The sequence below is a fragment of the Scyliorhinus torazame genome, chromosome X (genome assembly GCF_047496885.1).
Source record: "Scyliorhinus torazame isolate Kashiwa2021f chromosome X, sScyTor2.1, whole genome shotgun sequence".
Lineage (NCBI taxonomy): Eukaryota > Metazoa > Chordata > Chondrichthyes > Carcharhiniformes > Scyliorhinidae > Scyliorhinus > Scyliorhinus torazame.
The window spans coordinates 32887461-32905812 of record NC_092738.1 but is presented as its reverse complement, the minus strand read 5'-3'; the positions used below and the strand labels follow the sequence as shown (position 1 = coordinate 32905812).

The window sequence follows — 18352 nt, the reverse complement described above, 5'->3', positions numbered from 1 at the left end:
CCTGCTTAGGGCATCTGCCCACAGCCCCTCCTCGATCTCCTCCCCCTGCTCTTCTTCCCATTTCCCTTTTAGTTCATCTACCATAGTCTCCCCTTCGTCCCTCATTTCCCTATATATATCTGACACCTTACCATCCCCCACCCATGTCTTTGAGATCACTCTGTCCTGCATCTCTTGTGTCGGGAGCTGCGGGAATTCCCTCACCTGTTGCCTCGCAAAAGCCCTCAGTTGCATATACCTGAATGCATTCCCTTGGGGCAACCCATATTTCTCGGTCAGCGCTCCCAGACTCGCGAACTTCCCATCCACAAACAGATCTTTCAGTTGCGTTATTCCTGCTCTTTGCCACATTCCATATCCCCCATCCATTCCCCCCGGGGCAAACCTATGGTTGTTTCTTATCGGGGACCCCCCCCAAGGCTCCAGTCTTTCCCCTATGCCGTCTCCATTGTCCCCAAATCTTCAGTGTAGCCACCACCACCGGGCTTGTGGTGTAGTTCCTCGGTGAGAACGGCAATGGGGCTGTCACCATAGCCTGTAGGCTAGTCCCCCTACAGGACGCCCTCTCTAATCTCTTCCACGCCGCTCCCTCCTCCTCTCCCATCCACTTACTCACCATTGAAATATTAGCGGCCCAATAATACTCACTTAGGCTCGGTAGTGCCAGCCCCCCCCTATCCCTGCTACGCTGTAAGAATCCCTTCCTCACTCTCGGGGTCTTCCCGGCCCACACAAAACCCATGATGCTCTTTTCAATCCTTTTAAAAAAAGCCTTCGTGATCACCACCGGGAGGCACTGAAACACAAAGAGGAATCTCGGGAGGACCACCATCTTAACCGCCTGCACCCTCCCTGCCATTGACAGGGATACCATATCCCATCTCTTGAAATCCTCCTCCATCTGTTCCACCAACCGCGTTAAATTTAACCTATGCAATGTGCCCCAATTCTTAGCTATCTGGATCCCCAGGGAACGAAAGTCCCTTGTTACCTTCCTCAACGGTAGGTCCTCTATTTCTCTACTCTGCTCCCCTGGATGCACCACAAACAACTCACTTTTCCCCATGTTCAATTTATACCCTGAAAAATCCCCAAACTCCCCAAGTATCCGCATTATTTTTGGCATCCCCTCCGCCGGGTCCGCCACGTATAGTAGCAAATCGTCCGCATACAAAGATACCCGGTGCTCTTCTCCTCCCCTAAGTACTCCCCTCCACTTCTTGGAACCCCTCAACGCTATCGCCAGGGGCTCAATCGCCAGTGCAAACAATAATGGGGACAGAGGGCATCCCTGCCTTGTCCCTCTATGGAGCCGAAAATATGCAGATCCCCGTCCATTCGTGACCACGCTCGCCACTGGGGCCCTATACAACAGCTGCACCCATCTAACATACCCCTCTCCAAAACCAAATCTCCTCAACACCTCCCACAAATAATCCCACTCCACTCTATCAAATGCTTTCTCGGCATCCATCGCCACTACTATCTCTGTTTCTCCCTCTGGTGGGGCCATCATCATTACCCCTAACAACCTCCGTATATTCGTGTTCAGCTGTCTCCCCTTCACAAACCCAGTTTGGTCCTCGTGGACCACCCCCGGGACACATTCCTCTATTCTCATTGCCATTACCTTGGCCAGGACCTTGGCATCTACATTTAGGAGGGAAATAGGTCTATAGGACCCGCATTGTAGCGGGTCCTTTTCCTTCTTTAAGAGAAGCGATATCGTTGCTTCAGACATAGTCGGGGGCAGTTGTCCCCTTTCCTTTGCCTCATTAAAGGTCCTCGTCAGTACCGGGGCGAGCAAGTCCACATATTTTCTATAGAATTCGACTGGGAATCCATCCGGTCCCGGGGCCTTTCCCGCCTGCATGCTCCTAATTCCTTTCACCACTTCTTCTACCTCGATCTGTGCTCCCAGTCCCACCCTTTCCTGCTCTTCCACCTTGGGAAATTCCAGCCGATCCAAGAAGCCCATCATTCTCTCCCTCCCATCCGGGGGTTGAGCTTCATATAATTTTTTATAAAATGTCTTGAACACTCCATTCACTCTCTCCGCTCCCCGCTCCATCTCTCCTTCCTCATCCCTCACTCCCCCTATTTCCCTCGCTGCTCCCCTTTTCCTCAATTGGTGTGCCAGCAACCTGCTCGCCTTCTCCCCATATTCGTACTGTACACCCTGTGCCTTCCTCCATTGTGCCTCTGCAGTGCCTGTAGTCAGCAAGTCAAATTCTACATGTAGCCTTTGCCTTTCCCTGTACAGTCCCTCCTCCGGTGCTTCCGCATATTGTCTGTCCACCCTCAAAAGTTCTTGCAGCAACCGCTCCCGTTCCTTACTCTCCTGCTTCCCTTTATGTGCCCTTATTGATATCAGCTCCCCTCTAACCACCGCCTTCAACGCCTCCCAGACCACTCCCACCTGGACCTCCCCATTATCATTGAGTTCCAAGTACTTTTCAATGCACCCCCTCACCCTTAGACACACCCCCTCATCTGCCATTAGTCCCATGTCCATTCTCCAGGGTGGGCGCCCTCCTGTTTCCTCCCCTATCTCCAAGTCCACCCAGTGTGGAGCGTGATCCGATATGGCTATAGCCGTATATTCCGTTCCCCTCACCTTCGGGATCAATGCCCTACCCAGCACAAAAAAGTCTATTCGCGAGTAGACTTTATGGACATAGGAGAAAAACGAGAACTCCTTACTCCTAGGTCTGCTAAATCTCCACGGGTCTACACCTCCCATCTGCTCCATAAAATCTTTAAGTACCTTGGCTGCTGCCGGCCTCCTTCCAGTCCTGGACTTCGACCTATCCAGCCCTGGTTCCAACACCGTATTAAAATCTCCCCCCATTATCAGCTTTCCCATCTCTAGGTCCGGAATGCGTCCTAGCATCCGCCTCATAAAATTGGCATCATCCCAGTTCGGGGCATATACGTTTCCCAAAACCACCGTCTCCCCCTATAGTTTGCCACTCACCATCACGTATCTGCCCCCGTTATCCGCCACTATAGTCTTTGCCTCGAACATTACCCGCTTCCCCACTAATATAGCCACCCCCCTGTTTTTCGCATCTAGCCCCGAATGGAACACCTGCCCCACCCATCCTTTGCGTAGCCTAACCTGGTCTATCAGTTTCAGGTGCGTTTCCTGTAACATAACCACATCTGCCTTAGGTTTCTTAAGGTGTGCGAGTACCCGTGCCCTCTTTATCGGCCCGTTCAGCCCTCTCACGTTCCACGTGATCAACCGGGTTGGGGGGCTTCCTTACCCCCCCCCCCCCCCACCCCCCCCCCCCCCCCCTTGTCGATTAGCCATCACCTTTTTCCAGCTCCTCACCCGGTTCCCACGCAGCTGTATCTCCCCCAGGCGGTGCCCCCCCGCCCATCCTCTCCCATACCAGCTCCCCCCTCTCCCCAGCAGCAGCAACCCAGTAATTCCCCCCTCCCACCCCCCCCCCGCTAGATCCCCCGCTAGCGTAATTACTCCCCCCATGTTGCTCCCAGAAGTCAGCAAACTCTGGCTGACCTCGGCTTCCCCCCGTGACCTCGGCTCGCACCGTGCGACGCCCCCTCCTTCCTGCTTCTCTATTCCCGCCATGATTATCATAGCGCAGGAACCAAGCCCGCGCTTCTCCCTTGGCCCCGCCCCCAATGGCCAACGCCCCATCTCCTCCACCTCCCCTCCTCCCCCCATCACCACCTGTGGGAGAGAGAAAAGTTACCACATCGCAGGATTAGTACATAAAACCCCTCTTTGCCCCCCACATTCGCCCCACCACTTTGTTCGAACGTTCTTTTTAATAACCCGCTCATTCCAGTTTTTCTTCCACAATAAAAGTCCACGCTTCATCCGCCGTCTCAAAGTAGTGGTGCCTCCCTCGATATGTGACCCACAGTCTTGCCGGTTGCAGCATTCCAAATTTCATCTTCTTTTTATGAAGCACCGCCTTGGCCCGGTTAAAGCTCGCCCTCCTTCTCGCCACCTCCGCACTCCAGTCTTGATAAACGCGGATCACCGCGTTCTCCCATTTACTGCTCCGAGTTTTCTTCGCCCATCTAAGGACCATTTCTCTATCCTTAAAATGGAGGAATCTCACCACTATGGCTCTGGGAATTTCTCCTGCTCTCGGTCCTCGCGCCATCACTCGGTATGCTCCCTCCACCTCCAACGGACCCGCCGGGGCCTCCGCTCCCATTAACGAGTGCAGCATCGTGCTCACATATGCCCCGACGTCCGCTCCCTCCACACCTTCAGGAAGACCAAGAATCCTCAGGTTGTTCCTCCTTGCGTTGTTTTCCAGTGTCTCCAACCTTTCCACACGTCGTTTCTGATGTGCCTCCTGCGTCTCCGTCTTCACCACCAGGCCCTGTCTATCGTCCTCATTCTCTGCTGCCTTTGCCTTCACGACCCGAAGCTCCCGCTCCTGGGTCTTTTGTTCCTCCTTTAGCCCTTCGATCGCCTGTAGTATCGGGGCCAACAGCTCTTTCTTCATTTCCTTTTTGATCTCTTCCACACAGCATTTCAAGAACTCTTGTTGTTCAGGGCCCCGTGTTAAACTGCCACCTTCCGACGCCATCTTGGTTTTTGCTTGCCTTCCTTGCCGCTGTTCTAAAGGATCCACTGCAATCTGGCCACTCTCTCCTCCTTTTTCCATCCGTATCCAGGGGGGATTCCCTTCTGGTTTACCGCACAGTGTTTTTAGCTGTCAAAATTGCCGTTGGGGCTCCTATCAAGAGCCCAAAAGTCCGTTTCACAGGGAGCTGCCGAAACGTGCGACTCAGCTGGTCATCGCCGCACCCGGAAGTCTAGGATCGCTTTTAAGGAACAAACTGGTCTGCCTTTGGTTTTACAGAGTGAAAACTGGCATAACCACCACTAAATTTAGCCTTTACACCCAGAGATAGGACCTTGTGTGCTCATTGATTTCATATCTATTGGGGCAGCACGGTAGCATGGTGGTTAGCACAATTGCTTCACAGCTCCAGGGTCCCAGGTTCGATTCCGGCTTGGGTCACTGTCTGTGCGGAGTCTGCACATCCTCCCCGTGTGTGCGTGGGTTTCCTCCGGGTGCTCCGGTTTCCCCCCCACAGTCCAAAGATGTGCAGGTTAGGTGGATTGGCCATGCTAAATTGCCATTAGTGTCCAAAATTACCCTTAGTGTTGGGTGGGGTTACTGGGTTATGGGGATAGGGTGGAGGTGTGGGCTTGGGTAGGGTGCTCGTTCCAAGAGCCGGTGCAGACTTGATGGGCCGAATGGCCTCCTTCTGCACTGTAAATTCTATGATAATCTATGATAAACAAGCTGCCTTTATCATTCAGTGTTTCAGATGCTCACGGACGTATGAATGTGACTGAAGTTGCCACACGACCTCTCACCCAGGACATGCTGAATCACAATGTGAGTACTCAGCACAGCCTTCGTCCTCCTTTAGGCTTTGAGAACATGGGTTAAACATGTTTTCTCCTCCCCTACTTACTGGTGACACGGACACATCGAACCACTTAACTGCCCGTGTCGGACATTCACTGAAACAGTATGTGTTGTGTGATGGTCAGGGTTTGACCCCCTCCAGAGGTGGATGTTCCAGCACAGTGCCACCTGCAGGGATCATTATTAATTTCAGAAATGCGGACAGTTTTATAACCCATTTTCCCATCAAACATTTTTTTTTTCTCTAAATATAAATTTAGAGTACCCAATTCATTTTTTTCCAATTAAGGGGCAATTTAGCGTGGCCAATCCACCTCCCCTGCACATCTTTGGGTTGTGGGGGTGAAACCCACGCAGACACGGGGAGAATGTGCAAACTCCACACGGACAGTGACCCAGAGCCGGGATCGAACCTGGGACCTCGGCGCCGTGACATTTTCCCGTAAAACATGAATCACACGATAGTTGTCAATGAAACAGACCCCACATGAAAATGGCTTATTGTCACGAGTAGGCGTCAAATGAAGTTCCTGTGACAAGCCCCTACTCGCCACATTCCGGCGCCTGTTCGGGGAGGCTGCTACGGGAATTGAACCGTGCTGCTGGCCTGCCTTGGTCTGCTTTAAAAGCCAGTGATTTAGCCCTGTGCTAAACCAGCTCCATACTGATACATTTATAATTTGTAACTGGGTTCTTGCATTTAATAATGTGAAATTGTTCAATCTCTTTCAGGATTGCTATGTACTAGACCAAGGTGGAACAAAGATTTATGTCTGGAAGGGAAAAGGAGCTACAAAAGCAGAGAAACAGGCTGCTATGGCTCGGGCTCTGGTAAGTACTGGCTAATTACCTGGAATGTCGCGACTGCTGGTTGGTACATCGAACAAACAGCAATGTCTAGGCCTTTTGTCTAAAAGGCTTGTCATCTGTTCCCGATCTTGGTTAAATCCTCTATGTGGTGATATGCAACACTGTAAATACACAAGGGGTTAATGTAAATACACTATGACTAAGTAAACACTAGAGGGAGCACCAGAGGCGTCATGACATGCAGACATACAGCTAATGAACACATAGAATAGGACACGACCAATGGGCAGTCAAGACACCCAGAGGTGACACTACCACAAGGGGGCATTACACAACCCATATATAAGGACAGGGCACACATGCTCTGTCTCTTTCCACAGGCGACACTTAGAGAGAAGGACAGGGGCAGATTAGAAGCATCACACCCACCTCGTGACTTAGAGCAGACTGGTTAGTTAGACTGAGTTACTATAGCAAGATCAGCAGGAGAGTCAAACTCATAGAGAACTGTGCTAATGGTCGATAAATCACATTGAACTTACTTCAAAGTCTGGAGTATCTTTTGGTCAAAGCTGCATCGAGTTGCAGCCCGTGTTATCCCAGAGTACAGAACACAACACTCAAGTCATCACAAAAAAGGGAAGCAAAATGTTTTTTTCCCAATGTTCTTCCCCTGAATTCGCTGACTCATGCTGAGACTCAACAGGCTCCAGCTGCCTTCGGGTATCTTCCCCATGTGGCTATTTATACTGTGAGCTGAGACAAGTGAGTCCTGGTAGTTTATTGGGAACCATCAAAACTCTCAGCTTAATTTTGTCCTTCCCTGTTTAACATCGACACATGCTCCCTTCTCCAGAACAAGCCTTTGGATGATGATCTGGAGAAACAATCTTGGTCAAGTTTTCTCTCGACCTAAAAATGTGTCTGCAGTTACCTTGGGGCAGAATTCTCCAGCCTTTCCCGATATTCACATCCCGCTGAAGTCGACCCCTGCCGCAGGTTCCCTGACAGGCGAGGAATGTAAATCGCCATTGACTTTGGCGGGTCGGAAGATCATGATGGTGAGTCGCCTCCATCGCGGGAAAACACGCCATTGGGGGCGGGGGGTTGCGGCTGGAGAATTTTGCCCCGGTGTCTAATAAGAATCAGCAAGGTACCTGGTTCATCACTGGGCAGCACGGTAGCATAGTGGTTAGCATTGTGGCTTCACAGCTCCAGGGTCCCAGGTTCGATTCCCGGCTTGGGTCACTGTCTGTGCGGAGTCTGCACATCCTCCCCGTGTGTGCGTGGGTTTCCTCCGGGTGCTCCGGTTTCCACTCACAGTCCAAAGGTGTGCAGGTTAGGCGGATTGGCCATGATAAATTGTCCCTTAGTGTCCAAAGATGTACAGGTTAGGTGGATTGGCCATGTTAAATTGTCCCTTAGTGTCCAATGATGTGCAGGTTAGGTGGATTGGCCGTGTTAAATTGTCCCTTAGTGTCCAAAGATGTGCAGGTTAGGCGGATTGACCATGTTAAATTGTCCCTTAGTGTCCAAAGATGTACAGGTTAGGTGGATTGGCCATGATAAATTGCCCTTAGTGTCCAAAAAGGTTAGGAGGGGTTATTGGGTTACGGGGATAGGGTGGAAGTGAGGGCTTAAGTGGGTCGGGGCAGACTCGGTGGCCTCCTTCTGCACTGTATGATCTACGTTCTATGTCTGTGCTGAGTTAATGTATCTCAACTCAGAGAAAACCATTGGCCTCAGTGCCTGCTGAGCTCAAAAGTTAAAAAATCAGTCAGAGCTACCGACCACCGCCGTGAATTGATTTAACTGAGCCAGATTGACCTGCATCCAGATGATCAGTTGGTTTCTACACACAAATGATTTGTAAATACATTGTTACGACACCCCTGGGCTAGTGTGCAGTCAATTCCAGCCCCACATGACCCAGAGTCACAATTCAAGTGAATTAACCAATAATTCTTAGAAAAATGTCCAATGTCTTTGGCCCTTGGCTGCCCAATAATTACAGTCACCAGGTTTGTAAATTTAAACACAATTACTGTTCATTTATAACAAGAACTATAATGAAATATGCAGCAAATACAACTGGTTAACTATTATCTAATTCCTAATCCCCACTTTAACCTGTCTCCCACCCTCTAAATACACAAACACACACGACAGACAAATACAGAGGGGGAGAAAGGGGTAAAGAATTTTCAGTAAAAGAAAAAAAGGGTCTTTGTTTCAGATGTGGTTTCCAGCACTTTACTCCTCTTCAAACTTGCTTTCAGTTCGTGGTGTTATTGTAGGTTCATTCAGGTCTCGGCAGTTTCAGAAATACAACACTCACAGGCCTTTCTGGAGAAAGAGAGAAGGTCCTTGTCTTTGTACTGCCAGGAGTCAAACTGAGACTCCTTGGAACTCTGAAAATCATTCCACTGGGATAGGATTCAATCACTACCTGTCACCAGGCAGAGTGCGGCCTTTTGGGCCAATTCATTGACCAGCAGCCAGTCAATCAAGCCGAGACCCACCGCATCTCTCTCTCTCTCTCTCTCTCCAGTGCTGGCAAGTCTGCAGAACCTGTTAAAACCAGCAGAGACTGGCAAAGTGTTCTCTCATAGAACCTAGAACATACAATGCTGAAGGAGGCCATTCAGCCCACCGAGTCTGCACCGACCCACTTAAGCGCTCACTTCCACTTTATCCCCGTGACCCAATAACCCCTCCTAGCCTTTTTAAACACTAAGGGCAATTTAGCATGGCAAATCCACCTAACCTGCACGTCTGTGGGAGGAAACCGGAGCACCCGGAGGAAACCCACGCAGACACGGGGAGAACGTGCAGACTCCGCACAGTCACCCAAGCCGGGAATCGAACCTGGGATCCTGGCGCTGTGATGCCACAGTGCTAACCACTGTGCTACCGTGCTGCTCACCTGCAGCTTCTGAATTCTGCTGCTTAACTTAAAGATACATGACCATTAATCAACCATGGATCAAAAATAATCACGACAAAATAAAGTAGGGAATAAACAGGAAGGGTCCTTCCAATATATATTGATGGATTTTTTTAAACTATAATTCAGGATTTTATTAAGATGAAGGGTTACCCAAACACCACGAACATTGAGACGGTGAATGATGGAGCTGAGTCAGCGATGTTCAAGCAGCTTTTCCAGATGTGGATGGTGAAGGAGCAAACCGTGGGTTTAGGGAAAATACACAGTGTTGGTAAAGTTGGTAAGTATGCCCTGGAGTAGCGTTTCAGAAATATGTGGAGAGAGTGATGAACTTTGACAGTTTTTCCAGATGACAAGGGTTGTCTTTTTAATACAAATTGAGGACCAAGGACATTTCGGGGTCCGGGTACATAGATCATTAAAATGTAATAATCATATCAAAAAATAATCCCCCCAAAATAGTGGGCGGGATTCTCTGGTCCTGAGGCTAAGTGTTGACACCGTCGTAAATGCCGTCGCGTTTTACGACGGCGTCAACAGGCCCCTAGGAGCATCGATCCTGCTCCGTAAAGGGGGCCAGCACGGCACTGGGGCGCTTCACACAGCTCCAGCTGCCGATGCCGCTGTCAGAATGGATGCCGCGGGTCTGTGCGTGCGGCACGAGTTCGCGCATGCACGCTACGACCGGCGTGAATTCGCACTAGTTGCCTTCTCCGCGCCGGCCCCGACGCAACATGGCGGAGAGGTGCAGGGACCCGCGCGGAGGAACATAGGCCCCCACCAGGAGAAGCCCGCCCGCTGATCGGTAGGCCCCGATTGCAGGCCAGGCCACCGTGGAGGCCCCCTGGGGTCGGATCCCCCATCCCCCCCCCCCCCCCCCCCCCCACACGCCCGCCGATTCTCTGACCCAGCCTGGGGTCGGAGAATCCCGTCCAGTATATTCACCTTTAGACCTTTTAGGGCTCGAATATGAAGGGGAGGAATTTCTGTTGCAGCTATAGAAAGCCTTGGTTCGACCAGATGTGTAATAATGGGCACTGTACCTTGGAAAGGATATATTGACCTTGGAAAGAGCGTAATGCAGATTCACCAGAATGTTCCCAGAGTTAGGTTATGAGGAGATATTATAAAAAGCAGACTTGTATTCCATGGAAGAGAGAAGGTTTAGGGGTGATTTTAAAGATTAAAAAAAAAATTTAGAGTACCCAATTATTTTTTTTCCAATGAAGGGGCAATTTAGCGTGGCCAATCCACCTACTCTGCACATCTTTGGGTTGTGGGGGTGAAACCCACACAGACACGGGGAGAATGTGCAAACTCCACACGGACAGTGTCCCAGAGCCGGGATCGAACCTGGGACCTCAGCGCCGTGAAGCAGCAGTGCTAACCCACTGCGCCACCGTGCTGCCCTATTTTAAAGGTTTTTAAAGGAATTTATAAAGGGCATAGAAATCATTTCCACTGGTGTGGGAGTCTAGAGCAAAGACACATAACTAGGTATTTAGAGCTAGGGCATTAAGAAAAATGTTAGGTAACACTTCTTCATGATAGAATTATATACTCATATTAAAAGCGAACTCAGTCAATATTTTAAACCTGAGAGTGATGCACGTGTGCTAGACAAGAATATAAGAGGATACGGAGCCAAGGAGGGTGGATGGAATGAAGATACTGAACAACCATGATCTTGTTCAATGGTGGTACAGTCTTGAGGGGTTGAATGGCCTCCTCCTGTTTCTATGTGCCTAAGTACACTGCACGCCTTCAAAGTTAACAATTTTGACATCTTTTATCTTTTTATTCCCTTTCCAGCCAAGATTAGCCAACAGGCGTTTGATGCCAACTTATTGCATGCCATGCCAAAGGTGGCAGCTCAAGAGAGGATGTTTGATGATGGCAAAGGAAAAACAGAGGTACAGTACTATTATTACTTGTTGTTGGTACTGAGAGAGAGATTTAAAAATAAACAAATGGATGGATTGGATGCAGGGTGGCCATATCGTTGACCACAGCCTCGTTGTACTTGCTTCCAATGCAATAGGCGAGTAGTGTGAGGTCATACATTTTGGTCGGTCTAACATAAAATGAAAATCGCTTATTGTCACAAGTAGGCTTCAAATGAAGTTACTGTGAAAAGCCCCTAGTCGCCACATTGCGGCGCCTGTTCGGGGAGGCTGGTACGGGAATTGAACCGTGCTGCTGGCCTGCCTTGGTCTGCTTTCAAAGCCAGCTATTTAGCCCTGTGCTAAACCAGCCCCTGAGGGGCATACATATAGGGAAATATACCGTAAATGGCAAAACTCTCAGGAATATAGAAAGTCAGAGAGATCTGGGCGTGCAGGTTCACAGATCTTTGAAAGTAGCAACACAAGTGGACAAGGTAGTCAAGAAAGCAGACGGAATGCTCGCCTTCATTGGACGGGGCATCGAGTATAAAAACTGGCAAGTCAGGCTGCAGTTGGATAGAACCTTGGTAAGGCCCCACTTGGAATATTGCGCACAATTCAGGTCACCACACTACCAGAAGGACATGGAGGCTTTGGAGAGGGTGCAGAGGAGGTTTACCAGGATGTTGCCTGGTCTGGAGGGTGTTAGCTATGTGGAGAAGCTGAATAGACTCGGACTGTTTTCATTAGAGAGACGGAGTTTGAGGGGTGACCTGATCGAGGTCTACAGGATTATGAGGGGCATGGATAGAGTGGATGGGCAGGCACTCTTTCCCAGGGTGGAGGGGTCAGTCACCAGGGGGCATAGGTTTAAGGTCCGTGGGGCAAAGTTTAGAGGAGATGTGCGAGGCAGGTTTTTTACGCAGAGGGTGGTGAGTGCCTGGAACGTGTTTCCAGGGGAGGTTGTGGAAGCAGATACATTAACGGCATCTTGACAAACCCATGGATAGGACGGGTATAGAGGGATACGGCACAAGGAAGTGCTGAGGGGTTTGGCCAAGGGTGGTATCATGGTCGGCACAGACTTGGAGGGCCGAAGGGCCTGTTCCTGTGCTGTATTGTTCCTTCTTCTTTGTTCTAGTCAAATGCTGTAACATGGATTTGTGCCAAAACAAACTGTGGAGTGTGTTTGGGAGTGAAATCACTTCAATTGTGTTTGAAAAGCAGAGTGAGGAAAGGTAGTGTGACACTGTTTTGATTTTGCACCAGCTACAACTTTTTCAACTTGGTTTTGAATATTTTTGATACTAGCAGTGACCCCATTTGGATGCCCCCTTCTATTTCCTCTGGTGCTGAATTTGGCAATGAACTCCATCCAGCTCTTCACATGACTGTAGATCCATATTGTCTTTGCAGGTGTGGAGAATAGAAAACCTTGAACTGGTTCCGGTGGATCCCGGAAGGCATGGCTTCTTCTACGGTGGTGACTGCTACCTGATTCTGTATACATACCAAGTGAACAGGAAGCAACATTTTATCCTCTATATTTGGCAGGTGAGGCTATCTGAAGGGGTCACAACCAAATACACCATAACCTCGGCTGCAGCAGCCTTCCAACTCAGACTTTACATTGCCGATGGTCAAATGGGCAGTTTGATTTCTGATTTGCAAGCCCCAAGTTGTCAAAATGTTAGGCTTTTGTGTTCTTGAGGAATTTGAATAGAAATGTGTCGTTAAGAGATGCATATGTCAATCGCATTGGTGATTTGAGCCAATGGAATATTACGTACTTGAGGAGATACCCAAGTGCGAATTGTTGTCATCATTTGAACTAATAAAGACCACGGTTGCACAGTGGTTAGCACTGCTGCCTCACAGCGTCAGGGACCCGGTTCGATTCCCAGCTTGGGTCACTGTCTGTGCGGAGTCTGCACATTCTCCCCGTGTCGCGTGGGTTTCCTCCGGGTGCTCCGGTTTCCTCCCACAGTCCAAAGATGTGCAGGTTAGGTGGATTGGCCATGATAAATTGCCCTTAGTGTCCAAAGATGTGCAGGTTAGGTGGATTGGCCATGATAAATTGTCCCTTAGTGTCCAAAGATGTGCAGGTTAGGTGGATTGGCCGTGTTAAATTGTCCCTTAGTGTCCAAGGTGGGGTTGGTTGGGGATGGGGTGGGGACGTGGGCCTGGGTGCTGGTCTTCAGTGCGGGCTCGCTGGGCCAAGTGGCCTCCTTCTGCACTGTAGCGATTCTATATTTCGAAGGAATGTTCAAGCTGTTACTGTGGCACAGTTGGCAGCACTGAGTCAGAAGGTTGTGAGTTCAGGTCCCACTCCAGAGACTTCAGAACAAAATTTAGGTTGACGCTCCCAGTGTTGTACTGAGGGAGTGCTGTCTTTTGAATAAGAAACAGAGGCTCTGTCTGCCTTCTTACGTGGTGAAAGAAATGCCACAGGACTATTTTGAAACATATTAGGGAGAATTCTCTCCACTCCTCTGGCTATTTCTTTCACAATTAATTTATGGGATGTGGGCGTCGCTGGTTAGGGTGTTTATTTCCCATCCCTAATTGCCCCTTGAGAAGGTGGGAGTGAGCTGCCTTCTTGAACCGCTGCAGTCCATGAGGTGTAGGTACACCCACTGTGCTGTTAGGGAGGGAGTTCCAGGATGTTGTCCCAGCGACAGTGAAGGAGCGGCGATATATTTCCCAGTCAGGATGGTGAGTGACTTGGAGGGGAACCTCCAGGTGGTGGGGTTCCCAGGTATCTGCTGCTCTTGTCCTTCTAGATGGTAGAGGTCGTGGGTTTGGAAGGTGCTGTCTAAGGAGCCTTGGTGAGTTGCTGCAGTGCATCTTGAAGATGGTACACACGGCTGTCACTGTGCGTCGGTGGTGGAGGGAGTGAATGTTTGTGGATGGGGAGCCAATCGAGCGGGGCTGCTTTGTCCTGGATGGTGTCGAGCTTCTGGAGTGTTAGGCTAGTATTTATCCTTCCACCAACATCACTAAAAAAACAGATTATCTGCATTTTCATTGTGGAAGCTTGCTGTGGTTAAATTGACTTCCACTGCATGTAAAACTGGACCTGGGCCCTCGGGAGGCCATATTTGGGGTGTCGGAGCAGCCGGGTTGGAAACGGGTGCGTAGGCAGCTGTTGTAGCCTTCGCCTCATTGATCGCCCGAAGGCGGATTCTGTTCGGGTGGAGATCAACCTCTCCACCCTGTGCCCTGGCGTGGCGGGGGGACCTGCTGGAATTCTTATCGCCTGAGAAGGTCAAATTTGAACTGAGGGGAAGGATGGAGGGGTTCTACAATTCATGGCCGTTATTCATTCTGGACTTTCAAGAATTGGATAACATTGAACATGTTGGGGGCTGGGTGGGTTGGGGGGAGGGGGCTGTGTGTGTTAATGGCGACTATGGGTGATTCCTGATTCCTTTTTGTCATTTGTTTATGTTAACATGCGGGCCAATGTTTGGGGTTTAGTGGGAGGATGGGATCGTTGTTATTGATATGGGGATTGACATTACATTCGTTACTGATTATTGTTTATTGTTCAGTGTAAATTTGGAAGAAAATGTGAAAAAGGAGAATAAAAATATATATATTTTTTTAATTGACTTCCACATTTCCTACATTACAATGACCACGCCTCAAAATTACCCTCCAGAGTATTGACGGTCAGAGAGATCTAGGTGTAAAGGTCCACAGGTCACTGAAAGGGGCAACACAGGTGGAGAAGGTAGTCAAGAAGGCATACGGCATGCTTGCCTTCATTGGCCGGGGCATTGAGTATAAGAATTGGCAAGTCATGTTGCAGCTGTATAGAACCTTAATTAGACCACACTTGGAGTATAGTGTTCAATTCTGGTCGCCACACTACCAGAAGGATGTGGAGGCTTTAGAGAGGGTACAGAAGAGATTTACCAGGATGTTGCCTGGTATGGAGGGCATTAGCTATGAGGAGCGGTTGAATAAACTCGGTTTGTTCTCACTGGAACGACGGAGGTTGAGGGGCGACTTGATAGAGGTCTACAAAATTATGAGGTGCATAGACAGAGTGGAAGCTTGTCAAAGCTGCCAAACAATTTAGTTTAATCTGCAAAGATTAGTGATAATTCAGAGAATTGGGCAAATTTTAAGAACCAGTAGAGGTTGATTAAAACGATAATAATGAGGCAGAGAGCAGAGTCTGAGAGAAAGCTGGCTAGTAATATAGAAACGAATAGTAGAAGTTTCTACAAGTATTTGAAAACGAAAAGAGTAACTAAAGTTAGTGTTGGTCCTCGAGAGAGTGAGTCTGGGAAATTGATCATGGAGAACATGGCAGAGGCGTTGAAATTTGTGTCTATATTCCCGGTAGAGGATTTAGAAAACTTCCCAAAGTTCTTAAAAGTCGAGAGGTTATAAAGTCAAGAGGCGATAGGGAGGGGTGAACTTAAAACAATCTCCATCAGCAGGGAAGGGATCGAGGAAAACTATTAGACCTAAATCCCCATAACTGGATTTGCCTACATCCCAGGGCCAGTAAAGTGTCGACACAGATAGCAGATGCATTAGCTATCTTCCAAAATTCCTTAGATTCTGGGAAGGTTCCATTGGAATCGAAAATAGCTAATTTAACACCTTTATTCAAGAAAGGAGGGGTCAGAAAGCAGGAAATTATAGGCCAGTTAGCCTATGTCATAGAATCATAGAATTTACAGTGCAGAAGGAGGCCATTCGGCCCATCGAGTCTGCACCAGCCCTTACAAAGAGCACCCTACTGAAGCCCACGTTTTTACCCTATCCCCGTAACCCCCAGTTAACATTTTTTGGACACTAATGGCAATTTATCATGGCTAAGCCACCTAACCCGCACATCTTTGGACTGTGGGAGGAAACCGGAGCACCCGGAGGAAACCCACGCACACACGGGGAGAACGTGCCGACTCCACACAGACAGTGACCCAGCCGGGAATCGAACCTGGGACCCTGGAGCTGTGAAGCAACTGTGCTAACCACTATGCTACCATGCTGCCCACTTTTTTGGGAGGAGCCAGGTCTGTCTGTAGTTTGTCATAGGGAAAGTGCTAGAATCCATTATTAAGGAAATTGCAGCAGGATACTTAGAAATCACAATTTGATCAGGCCGAGCCAATGTGGCTTTGTGAAAGGGAAATTGTGTACAACTAATCCGTTAGAGGTTTTTTGATGATACAGGAGAGCCAGTAGATGTGGTGTACTTGGATTTCCAATGGAATATTGGTGTTTATTGCAGCTATACAGGGCATTGGTGAGGCCACGTTGAGAATACCGTGTACAGTTTTGGTCTCCTGGTTCAAAAACGATATGACTGGGTTAGAAGCAGTTCAGCAAAGGTTCACTAGGCTCATTCCTGGGACAAATGTTTTTTTTTAATTTAGAGTACCCAATTATTTTTTTTTCCCAATTAAGGGGCAATTTAGTGCGGCCAATCCACCTACCCTGCACATCTTTGAATTGTGGGGGTGAAACCCACGCAGACACGGGGAGAATGTGCAAACTCCACACGGACAGTGACCCAGGGCCGGGATCGAACCTGGGACCTCGGCGCCGTGAGGCAGCAGTGCTAACCACTGCACCACTGTACCGCGTCTTATGAAGAAAGATTGAGCAGGTTGGGCCTGTATCCGTTGGCGCTTAGAAGAATGAGAGGTGACCTTATCCTGAGGGGACTTGACAGGGTGGATACCCAGAGGATGGTTCCTTTTGTGGGGAAGAGGTAAGGTGAAATGTTTTCTCCCAAAGGGTTGTTGCTCTGTGGAAGTCCCTTCCTCAGATAGCAGTCGAGGCTTAGGTCGATGAATTTATTCATGGCTGAGTGGACGGATTTTAGTTCGGTAAGGGAGTCATCTTTGGACACTAAGGGACAATTTATCATGGCCAATCCACCTAACCTGCACATCTTTGGACACTAAGGGACAATTTAACATGGCCAATCCACCTAACCTGCACATCTTTGGACACTAAGGGACAATTTAACATGGCCAATCCACCTAACCTGCACATCTTTGGACACTAAGGGACAATTTAACATGGCCAATCCACCTAACCTGCACATCTTTGGACACTAAGGGACAATTTATCACGGCCAATCCACCTAACCTGCACATCTTTAGATTTACATTTATTGTCACGTGTACCGAGGTCCAGTATTGTTCTGCGTACAGTCCAGGCAGATCATTCCGTACATGAAAAACATACAACGTACAGTAAATACATAGACATAGACATTGTGTGAAGCATACGGAGTGTAGTACTACAACAGTGGAGAGGATGCGTAGATCAGTTCAGTCCATTAGAGGGCCATTTAGGAGTCTGGTAACAGCGGGGAAGAAGCTGTTTTTGGGTCTGTTTGTGCATGTTCTCAGATCTCTTGCCCGATGGAAGAAGTTGGAAGAGTGAGTAAGCCGGGTGGGAGGGATCTTTGATTATGCTGCCCGCTTTCCCCAGGCAGCGGGAGGTGTCGATGGAGTCAATGGATGGGAGGCAGGTTCGTGTGATGGACTGGGCGGTGTTCACGACTCTCTGAAGTTTCTTGCGGTCCTGGGCCGAGCAGTTGCCATACCAGGCTGTGATGCAGCCAGATAGGATGCTTTCTATGGTGCATCTGTAAAAGTTGGTAAGAGTCAATGTGGACATGCCGAATTTCCTTAGTTTCCTGAGGAAGTATAGGCGCTGTTGTGCTTTCTTGGTGGTAGCGTCGACGTGGGTGGACCAGGACAGATTGTTGGTGATGTGCACGTCTAGGAATTTGAAGCTGTCAATCATCTCTTTGGATACTAAGGGGCAATTTTAGCATGGTCAATCCACATCTTTGGACTGTGGGAGGAAACCGGAGCACCCGGAGGAAACCCATGCAAACACTGGGAAAATGTGCAAACTCCACAAAGACAGTCACCCAAGACCGGAATCGAACCCAGGTCCCTGGCACTGAGGCAGCAGTGCTATGTTCCTATGTTATGAGTAGCTTAACTAGATTGGTGCCTTTATTCCTAGGGTCGTCATGCCAGCCAAGATGAACTGGCTGCCTCAGCCTTTCAAGCAGTCCAGCTGGACCAGAAGTTTGGTGATGAACCTGTGCAGGTTCGGGTCACCATGGGCAAGGAGCCACGACACTTCATGACCATTTTCAATGGTAAAGTGATCATCTTTGAAGTAAGTCTTTGGTATAATGTGACTAGAATAGAATTAAACCTGAGATTACCAGTGGCTCAGTGTGTGAATAGACTAGCTGGCATGGGACTGGACAGAGGGTG

General features: G+C 49.1%; 1 protein-coding gene across 1 annotated transcript in view; it reads left to right on the top strand.

The window, feature by feature from the left end:
* avil (advillin) overlaps window positions 1–18352 on the top strand; it is a 53596-nt gene that overhangs the window by 19628 nt on the left and 15616 nt on the right. Inside the window, exons 7-12 of the mRNA XM_072494020.1 lie at window positions 5321–5399; window positions 6165–6263; window positions 9319–9472; window positions 11005–11105; window positions 12495–12632; window positions 18093–18251. Of these exons, the coding sequence (XP_072350121.1) occupies window positions 5321–5399; window positions 6165–6263; window positions 9319–9472; window positions 11005–11105; window positions 12495–12632; window positions 18093–18251 (730 nt within the window). The remainder of the gene's footprint in view (window positions 1–5320; window positions 5400–6164; window positions 6264–9318; window positions 9473–11004; window positions 11106–12494; window positions 12633–18092; window positions 18252–18352) is intronic.